The sequence below is a fragment of the Populus euphratica genome, unplaced genomic scaffold (genome assembly GCF_000495115.2).
Source record: "Populus euphratica unplaced genomic scaffold, PopEup_1.0 scaffold95.1, whole genome shotgun sequence".
NCBI lineage: Eukaryota > Viridiplantae > Streptophyta > Magnoliopsida > Malpighiales > Salicaceae > Populus > Populus euphratica.
Genome location: NW_011499885.1, coordinates 635010 through 645839, shown reverse-complemented (window position 1 = coordinate 645839; position 10830 = coordinate 635010). Strand labels below are relative to the sequence as shown.

The window sequence follows — 10830 nt, the reverse complement described above, 5'->3', positions numbered from 1 at the left end:
ACCCCTGACAGAAAATTTGTGGGGGGGGGGGGGGGTTGCTTTGCTTGTATGGAAGGAAAGTCTGAAGGCGAATGTAAATCCAATCAAATGGTTCATGTTGGCAATCCAATATTAGGCGAGTACATGACCATTCCGATGGTTAAGAAACGGAGAAGATAGTGGAGAATATTCGGCTTTTGGATTCAGTACGAGGTTTCACATGGATTGTTGCTGGTTTTTTGTGTTTTTTGATGTAACTATACTTTTTATGTGTTTTTTGATGTAACTATACCAAGTTGCCTCATTTTATTCTTAGACTGTAAGAGGATCATCTGTTTTCGTTGATGTGACAAGATTAAATTGCTTCCTTTTGTTCTTGGACTGTTCAAGGTTCATCACATGAATTGTTTGCTCTGTGATTTTGAGGAAAATTTTCTCCTGTCAGTTAAAAAAGCATGAGGGGCATTAAGAACACCCCGTAACTATTTTGATACGTACTGCTGTTGGACGACATTTTTACAACTTTTCATTATCATAGCTGTTGATTTATAGAGCTATTAATTCGAACTCACCTTCAAACATGCTCGTAAACCAGGGCATGTTCATACCCATGGAATTTCCTGTAACTCCTCTTAGACACGCCATATTCTAGCTGAAACAATGCATCGCAGAACTTTGATGATCTGATCTAGAAAAGGGTTAAAAACAATTGTCTATTAAGATGCAGAATGTGAGAGAAGATCTAGGAGCATAAATGAGAGTAGAATAGAATTTACGTCACGAGTTAAGTTAAATAGAAATATTAGTTGATTTGTTTTTAAGATATAAATCACAAGTTAAACTAAACAGAAATATTAGTTAACTCAAAATAATTTAAAATAATTTTATTTCAAAATAATTTTAAAAACATATTATAATGTTATCATTTAAAAAAATTAAAATTAAACCATATTAAATTTTAAATGGACTCATCGAAATTATCTAAATTAAATCAAATTAATTTTCATTTATTTTTTAAACTTGATATAATCAAGTCCCGAGCTTACAAACTAAGCCAAAGTAGGCAAGTTTAATAAAATTGACAACAAAATGAGATACTAGTCTAATATTAGTATTTGAAGAGAGAGAATTACAATTAGTGTGAGGTAGATTGTGTTTTGCATGAAATAATTTTGAAAGTTGACCCAATCATAAGTGGATTATATCATGAAGATCGATCAATTTTACAAAGGATATGTTATAAGAAATGTTTTTTTTTTGCGCATAAGTGGATTATATCATGAAGATCGATTAATTTTTTTTGTTAATTTTTATTAATTTTTTATATTATTTTAATATATTAATTTAAAAAAATATATATTATTTTAAAGTATTTTCAAAAAGCTATTTGAGAACATTGGGCAAACGGCGTTTCTAAAAAATTAATTTTTTTGATATATCTTGGATTTTTTTAATGTAATGATTTTAAAAGTAATTTTTTAAAAATAAAAAAAATATTTTAATATATTTTATTATAAAAATCACTTTAAAAACCAACTACAATCATATTTTCAAATAAATACTAAACAAAACATATTTTAAACCATAATTATTATAACAATCTCAAATAAATTTGTAATAAAAAAAACAATAATCTAAATTAACTTAATTAATCTTTTAATGCATTCAAGTGATAAATATCACATATAGTTTTTTTTTCACATTTTAACCAAAACACAATTGTTGTTTAGGGTTTTTTTTTTTTATTCTAAAGCTACATTGTTTTTGTTTTAAAATAACTTCAAACAATCAGCCCACAACTCGGGCTTTGTACCGTGTTAAACCTTGTACTGGGTTTGATAACCAGAGAAAACGAAAAACACCTGACAAAATTTAGAAAACTACAAAACCAACAAAATTTGGCAGGAAACCAGAACTAAGGGGTGGAAGAAATAAAAGTAATTAAATGGAAAATGAAATTTGAGTAATGGTAAAAGGAGTGCTTGATAGACCCATGAAACCATTTTGATCTCAATCACTATCAGGAGAAGGTGTCTTGATATGGTCATCGTCCACCGCCCTCTCTTCAGGAGCATCATTTACTGCTAAAAATTTAAGTGCTGTTACAACATCAGCCATTAAGGGCCTTGTAAGAGCTTCCTCTTGGAGACACATAGCTGCAACCGCAAGTGCTTGATACAGACCTCTTAGGGGATAGTTTCCTTTTAGCAAAGGGTCTGCCATTAATGCAAGCTTTTTTTTATCTTTAAATAATGGTGTTGCCTGCAAAGAGAAACGTAGTCAAGTCAGGGCTTAAGTTGTTCGGTTCTAGCAGTAGAATGTTTGTCGTTAAGTGTTTCAGGATCAGGAAAACAATAATGGAAAGTTATGCCAGTAATCTATGCCATTATCGATGAAATTTCGTCAGAGGAAGTATTTATGCAAGATACAGAAAAATGAATTGGAGAATAAAAAGTTTCTGCACATACCCAGGAAACTAAATTCTTTTCCCCAGCTGGTCTTGAACTATCGATGACTCGTCTTCCAGTGATCATCTCCAAAAACACGACTCCAAAGCTGTAAACATCGGATTTCGCTGTCAACTGTCCTGTCAAGGCATATTCAGGTGCACAGTAGCCATAAGTCCCCATCACCCTGGTGGATACATGTGTCTTGTCCCCGGTCGGTCCAAGCTTTGCCAGCCCGAAATCTGAGAGCTTTGGGTTGAAATTCTCGTCTAATAACACGTTTGATGCTTTGAAGTCACGGTATATTACTGGAGGATCTGCTGATTCATGCAAGTATTCAAGGCCTCTTGCAGCCCCTTCTGCTATTTTAATCCTAGTATTCCAATCCAACGGATTTTTATCTGGGGTCAAATCTGAAAGAAAAATCCAGCTGAGTAGTGTAAAGTAAACTAGCAAGAAACAGGAACCTAATCTCTGACAATGATGGAAATGCTGCACCACAGGAACCGAATCTGTTTCAACCTGTAATCATCTATGCAATGAACTCTATCCTGTATGGAAAAAGATCAGTATGTCCGAATGAAGTTGCTATTTTAATTCTAGTATTCCAATCCAATGGATTTTTATCTGGGGTTAAATTTGAAAGAAAATTCCAGCTGAGTAGTGTGAACTAGCAAGAAACAGGAACCTAATCTCTGACAACGATGGAAATGCTACACTACAGTAACCGAATCTGTTCCAACCTGTGATCATTTATGCAATGAAATCTATCCTGTATGAAAAAAGAGCAGCATGCCCGAGTGAAGTTGCTTCATACATACCAAGAAGGTGATCCTCAAGGGAGCCGTTAACCATGAACTCATATACTAAAATCCTCTGGTCACCATCAGCACAATATCCAACCATGTTGACAAGGTTAGGGTGGTGAAGAAGACTTAACATCAAAATCTCTATAAGAAATTCTCTGTTTCCTTGAAATCCATTCCTGTCTAGTTGCTTAACAGCGACAACCTAAATTGAAATAAAAACAACATCAGAGCTTCTTTTTTTGGCTTGGAAGTTAAAAGCAATGGAAGACATTTAACATCATACAGCAAGAGTAGTACTTGGTTCGTTTTTTCAATCAGCCCTTTGTATACCCTCCCAAAACCGCCTTCGCCTATCAGGTTTTCATTGTTGAAGTTCGTGGTTGCAGTAGCCAACTCTCGGCATGTGAAAATACCAGCAGATATATTGCCCTTTCCAATTTTCTTGATTTCTTCATTTATGAACCTTTTTCTGCTGCTATCTGTGGAGAAATTATGCTCAATTTAAATTAGACTCTTTGAAGTTGTGTTCAAAATATAAATATTCTTGTAACTAACTTATCACAAGTTGGAGAGTTAAGCAAAATGTCCTGATTCGCTAATGCCAAAAGATTACATGAACCATAGTAGTTAATGTCTGAGTATGAATTAGTGACAAAATATTAAAAACAAGTATGCCTAATTATAACATCTTTGCTAATGTCTTCAATAAATGAAAATTACTTTCCAAAGAAACTAAAGAGGACTATTTTATCAAAGAAACATTGCTGATGAATTTACAATATGGGAACACAGCAATTTGGCAAAGAAAAACACATTATGAATGCAGTGTCGCCAAGCATGGAACTTGGCATGCCATTTTCAATTTTTCATTTTAGTCTCCTGTGAAAATAAAATGTGATTTTTACTACTGGGACAGGCTATATCAGGAGCACAACACAAAGCACATAAGAACACCATCCAAAGGGGATGAACTGTGCCTGTATAAATGTGGATTGACAGCAATCAGATCTAGGCTGTGGGATAGACAAATTACCAGTCTTCTAAATTGTGATGAAGAATTCATGCTTTCTTGAACTCTAAGAATCGATCGTTAGAACAAAACAGCTTACCTGTCTTGAATGAAATGTTAGCATACGAGGCTAAAGTCTCGGCATCACGGTATTCCTTGATGCTTTTTTTCAATGCCTTTCTCCCTAATCTTTCCTTTGACATGCAGCATTTAAAGCAACCCATCTGGGCTCCCAGCCAGAATAAAAACCTGTAAGGAATTCTTAGAAAGATAGTCAGCACAGGGAGCTGTTGATATCGATCTCAAAATCTAAGCCTAATGCACAAGAAAATACACGTCTGGTCTTTTCAGGAGACAGGAGATCATGTGTGCCTTTTTGTCTATAATTTATATCAAAGCCCTTCGAGATATTGAAAAGGAAAAAACTTGGTCAAATTTTTACTAATTCTTACGAAAAGATTGGCCATATTTTTTTGCATAATAACCTACCTTATTAGCAAAATGGGCGTTTTGACGTGCCTTTCTTTGACTATATCTCTGTTTGATTCACAAATTTCCTCCAATGTTAGGAGTGCTAGAAGGGATTGTGAGCTATTTTTTCTCGAAGTTTTACTGCGGCAAACCATCATGATTTTACTTGTTTACTAAAATTTTTTTGAACTTTTTCAAAAAAAAATTAATATAGGTATTTGGATCAGCTTACGTGTAACACGATTAATTTTACGGGTCCTGAAATTAACGATCATATAAGTCTCTAGTGGTTGAGTAACAAAGAATTTAAACCTAAAATTATAAAAAAATAAATCTTTTAATTTCAAATTCTTATCGCTTCATCGCTGTCTAAATGATTTCTTAAATTTACTACTTTTTCAAGGCATTGATGGCCTAAATGGATACCCTTATACTGTATACGGATCCTCATGTTTAATGTAATGCAATGCAATATAATGTGATCAAACGTTAACATAATAAAAAATGTAATTGAATGAAATGGGGTCCTTGATTGTCATTTTTTTTAGAAAAGGTGGCCCACTCCCACTCACAATGCTGCTGGGCCAAATTTTTTTAGTATAAAAAAAATATATTTAAGTATTGTTCATGTATTTTTAAAAAGTAAAAATATATTTAAGTATTATTCATGTATTTTTAAGAAGTAAAAATACTATAAGGTCTGATTCTAGTTTTTATAGTATATACTTGTGTTTAAGTTCTACATCATCTAGATTCTAGATATATAATATTCTCTTATAATTTATTATATTTTTATCTTATTAATATAAATATAAAAAATATTTTTCTCTTATTAATATTTTATGAAACTTTTCTTATTAATATTTATATAAAATATATTTATCTTTTATTAATATTATTGAATGAAATAACTTTTTAGCTTCTCACTCAAGTAAAATAACCTGATTCATAAGATATAAATATCACTTGAATTATTGAGATAAATAATTTATAATTTTTTTCATTTTTAAAATGTATACATGATATCATCTTCTTACATAATATTTATTTTATATCCAAAGAAGAACAAGCAACTTTATTTTTAGAATTTAATTTTTTTTTATGTATTTGTTACTCTTTATAGAGGAATATTAACTTAAACATTAAGCGTCCTAAAAATCTATAAAAAAATAAATGTTTTGAAGGTCTTAATTAGAATTTCTACATCAAGCCATTACATTCTTTAGCTATAATATAAAAAATAAATAAAATAAAAGGAACACATGATTAAGCTTGTTATCCATCAACCAAAATTTTTTATTTTTAAATATCTTAGATTTTAAAACATTATTACTCTCCCAAAACACACAATCTATCCATGGAATCATCTTATATAATTAAGAAAAATAAATTTTTATATAAAACATGTAAACCACTGGTTTTCAATTAACATATAATAATTAATTGGATGAATTTACAAAAATTACCATAAATCTTCCAATCCATTTATAGATATTATGATGATGATAGTGTACGTATTTGCCAAACAGAACTTGCAATTCTATATTTGAAATATTCTTTTTGAGAAAATAATAAAAATCAGGGAATTAATATTAGACTTTTTTTATATACTTAAATAATTAAAAATTTTATTTAGTGTGTTTAATAATATATTTTTTTTCACCCTATGGAAGATGAGAAGTGCTTTCGTTGTTTTTCTAAAAAAACATATAACTATTTTTAATTATATCCGGTTTTTACTGATAAAACCAACCTTTTATTTTGTTAATTTAAGGAATTGCTAATTTAGGTTATTAAAAGAAATCGTTTTTATAATTCTTGTATCTTTGGGACAATTAATTGAAAATATCCAATTATTTGTGACAATGGTTGTAAGCAATTCTAGAAGACTTGCAAGACTCAAAGAAATATTTCAAACAATTGGAAGTATTATCTCTCTACATGCATCCTTCATTAAAATTGAATTATATCATTTTCAACATGCCAACTTTCATTTTTTCACTTCTAATTATCAAAGAACCTCTAAAGATATACCAACAATTGTTTTAATTATTTGAATTCCTCAAATAATAATAATTTTTCTATATATATATATAGAGAGAGAGAGGGGGGGGGGGGTTAACCTAAAAAAGAGGCTGAATTGAAAAAATAAAATAATAAAAAAAGAAAGAAAGGAGGAAGCTTCATGATGACTTGATGACTCCCAAGTTTTAACCACAGAAGGAAGAGGCAATCACTATAAAAATATTATTTTGTCAAGGCTATACAATATTGCGAAGAATGGGTCAATAACAACCCAACAACATCTCATTTATAAAATTGAGTATTTCATATTATTTTAAATTAATCTTTCAAATTTTTTTCACCTTTTTCATAATTATAGTATATTGTTTATATGTTGTTACCCATTGAAAAGGTTATTATTGTAATTCTTGGCAAATCTATAAGAAGATGATGTACTTTTAAAATTTATTAAGAGTTGTTAAAAATAATTAGGGCTTCGTTGCTAAAAACAAACATTTCAGAAAAAAGAAATATATACGTAATATATAATCATGGTAACAATAATTTCCATGAAAAAAAAACTTTATGATACCATTTGGAGCACTGAAATCAAATTACAGAGCAAGTTAATGCTTCCTCATTCTTGATGGAAAATCTTGAAGAATCGATTATGCTGCTTCATCATGCATTTAAAAATATAAAAATATTGTATTAGTGGCTGATTGTTTTAATTTAAAATTATAAAATTATAAAATTATAATTTTATTATTTCAATCTAAATTTAAAAATAACAACAACAATAATATATAAATACTAAAAGGTATAATTCAATTAATCAAATTATAAATTTATTTTTTTAAAAAATATTAATTAAAATTTCATGAATACCAGAATCATTAAAAATTTATATAATTATTAATTTTAAAATTTATAAAATTAATTAAAGTGAATATAAACTTATCCAATAATTACCTTAATCTAAAAAAGAAAATAATACTTAAAGGGGAAGATTCACGTTTTAGTCCCTGAAGTGTAAAACGTTACATTTTAACATAGAATTCTAACAACCATGATCTATCCAGTTGTGCAAGGCATGGAGATTTCACAAACCAACTCTTTGTGGTGTATAAATTAATCTCATAATTAATTCCAATTATTAAGTTTTACTGCTAGTATTTTATTTAAATTATAAAACAATTGAAATAAAGAAAATAATATATGATGAAAATATTTAAATCCAGTGACCGACAGACAAAAGTGGAGGAAGGAGCTTTGACTAAGCAACCCAAGAAAGCCATTCACTGCCCCACTTGTATTAAAAATAACTATCCATGTAAAAATTTCTGGTCTTTGGACATTTGGGAATTTCAGAAAACAAGCCATGGATTCACAACTGAGAAAGCTGGTAGCGGGTCTTTTTCTACTGACGGCAATCTTTGTCTCTGGTGTCAAAGCTTGGACAGGTGAAATACACGGAAGAGTTGTTTGTGATGTTTGTGGTGATTCTTCCATCGGACCTGAAGATCATGTTTTAGAAGGTCCCTCCCTCACTCTCTAACTTGGTTTTAGTTTAATTTTTGAAATGGGCTTTTTTTTTTTGTTTCTTGATGTGTGAAAGTTCAATTCTTCATGGGTTTTGAGGGGATGAGTGATGACTTAATGGATTGGTGATTATAGTGATGGTTTTGTGCTAAAAATTGTTCCTTTTTTTATCATTTGATGGTTATTTATTTATTGCGAGTTCACGTCCACCAGTTAACTAAATCTCAATTTCAAAGCAGTCGGGGTTGGTGGAGATGTATCCATTTTGTTCTTTCTTTTCTGTTTCAGATCCATATAGCTTGTTTATTAGTGTGTAATTGGATGTAGTCGGTTCTGTTTGTGAGTGTAGTAGGACAAAGTTGATACAGATTGTTACTGGGGAATGATGAAAATATGTGTTTTTTTTTTTTCGTTTTTGTTAGAAATATATTGTTGTATTGCTGTGATCTCGAGTCACTTTGCTCTCTCTTTGTGCATTAGCTACATCATTAGTGTGGTGATGGTTTGGCCAGATGTTTTTGCAACGTAAGGTAGTGTTATCTACACTCTAAGACTGTGTTTTGGGAGGTTATGTTCTTTGTAGTTTCTATGTGATTATGATATCTGCAATTGATTAATCTGTTGGCAAATAGCTATTAGGGGTTTGTGGGTAACCTGTGCATTTCTTAATATTGACACCTAAATTATGGAGTTTTCTAAACATTGTTCCCTTTCACCCCTCTGCAGTTGCTGGTTTGTCTTTGTTTTGTTGATGTAACGATACCAAGTTGCTTCATTTTATTCTTGGACTGTAAAATGCTAATCGATGAACTGTTTTCTCTTTGATTTTGTGGAAAATTTGCTTCTGCCATGTAGGGGCATTAAGTAACACCCCAATATCTTTTTGGTATGCACTGCAGGTGGATGGCATTCTTTCACTGTCAACTTTTATTATCATCACTGTTGTTGTGTAGGGATATTAATTTAAATTCTCTTGTCTATTATGTGTACCTTGAAACATGCTTTTAAACCAGGGCATATTCATACCCTTTGAATTTCCTGGAAACTTCATTCTTAAGGTGGGCTGTACCTTGGGTACCGTCAAACACTCAAAAAGCAATTTAAGGTTCCTGGAATCCCAGGGTGACTTCACTTCATTTGATGTTGCCAAGGGCTACAGCAGATGACTATTTTGACTGCCATCTTTGACAAAACATCAAATTTGTGAAGCAGTGATGGTTAATATTATTGATTGTATTTAATTAAATTGAATAAGATGTAAAATGGGGTGATTTGGCTTGCCTTGATGCAGGCGCTGAAGTAGCTGTCCTTTGCATAACGAAGTCCGGGGAAGTTCTAAACTACCAGGCCTTCACAAATGATAAGGGGATTTACACTGTGGCAGAGACCATGTCAGAGAGTGACCGTTGGGATGCATGCCTCGCGCGACCTATCAGCAGTTTCCATGAGCACTGCACCCAACTAGGAGAAACTAGCACAGGGGTGAAGTTCAGTTATAATCGTCCATCTGGATTTTCTCACAGAGTCAAACCTTTTGTCTATAGCCCTGCCAATGTGCCAACATACTGCATCTAGATGTTAGTTATCTTGTATATTCACAAGTTTCAGTTTGTTATATCTAGAAGAAAAATAGAAAGATCAGATTAGTTTGTTCGAAATTCCATGGTGCATCTATGCAAGGACTTAGTTAATAGGTCAGTGCTACTGCTGCATTCAGAAGGTTTATAAAGCCAAACTCTAATTATGTTTGTACTAGATTTTGATCACTGTTGCACTGTAATATGCATACCCTATTCTGGCTTGCCTGAGTTTCTTCATTATCATGAATAGCATTTAGTGGTGGAATGGCCTTGGCTAAACGCAGCAAACGATTTCATGACTGTGTAGCTCTCAACTGTCGTCCAATCAACCTCCGACATCTCATAGAACATGACCACCCCTGTGGTTAAATCAAGGTGTTCCCACACTAGTCATGATCACACTTGTTAAATCACTCTTGTTAAATCCGATCTGACTTGACTGGTGAGGTTGCTAGAAAATCTGCTTTGATCCAGATTGAAGTTGAACTGGAGTTAAATCTAGTTGACCTAGTTTGACATGAGCTAGTTGACTTGTAAAAGAAAAGGATTTGAACCCTAACAAAAAACCCTTCATTCCCTCCATTTCCCTTCCCCGTCCATCAATGAGAAGCCAAAGGAAAACAGTCTTCATGAGCTGAAACCCAGAAAGTAGTAACACAGCGGAATCAAAATGTTTAGTGGCTGAGCTGCCCCATGGTTTGATAATGGACATGTTATCAAGATTGCCGTCTAGTCAGCCCCTTGTCAACTGTAAGTTAGCATGCAAGACCCTTATTTTGCCAAAATCCATATGGCAAGATCATCAACTACTTGATTCAAAATGATTTTTCATTAGAAAAAAACTTTTGTTACTGACTGGGATAGTTGAAGAAGTCGCCAGTAAGAGTTTGCAGATCGATTAAACACAAACTTACCCGATACTAATTAATACCCTAGCCGTAAATTCTTGCAGGGGGGGGGGGGGGGGTGGGGTGTTGTCGACTGGTGCG

At 32.1% G+C, this 10830-nt stretch overlaps 3 protein-coding genes across 3 annotated transcripts in view; 2 read left to right on the top strand and 1 right to left on the bottom strand.

Moving 5' to 3' along the window:
* Positions 1-9915, top strand: part of LOC105130148 (uncharacterized) — a 12773-nt gene extending 2858 nt beyond the window's left edge. Inside the window, exon 3 of the mRNA XM_011032515.1 lies at positions 9807-9915. The gene's annotated coding sequence lies outside the window, so the exon portion shown is untranslated. The remainder of the gene's footprint in view (positions 1-9806) is intronic.
* LOC105130149 (serine/threonine-protein kinase PBS1-like) lies at positions 1911-4468 on the bottom strand. Its single transcript, XM_011032516.1, has 5 exons — positions 4345-4468; positions 3533-3714; positions 3248-3437; positions 2448-2839; positions 1911-2241 (listed from the first exon to the last, which is right to left on the bottom strand). Exons 1-5 carry the CDS (start codon positions 4466-4468, stop codon positions 1990-1992), a joined length of 1140 nt encoding a protein of 379 aa, XP_011030818.1. The 3' UTR covers positions 1911-1989.
* Positions 7966-10069, top strand: LOC105130150 (Pollen Ole e 1 allergen and extensin family protein). The gene is made up of 2 exons (XM_011032518.1): positions 7966-8257; positions 9553-10069. The coding sequence occupies exons 1-2, from the start codon at positions 8101-8103 to the stop codon at positions 9834-9836; spliced, it is 441 nt and encodes a 146-aa protein (XP_011030820.1). The 5' UTR covers positions 7966-8100; the 3' UTR covers positions 9837-10069.
* The last annotated feature ends 761 nt before the right edge of the window (positions 10070-10830 follow it).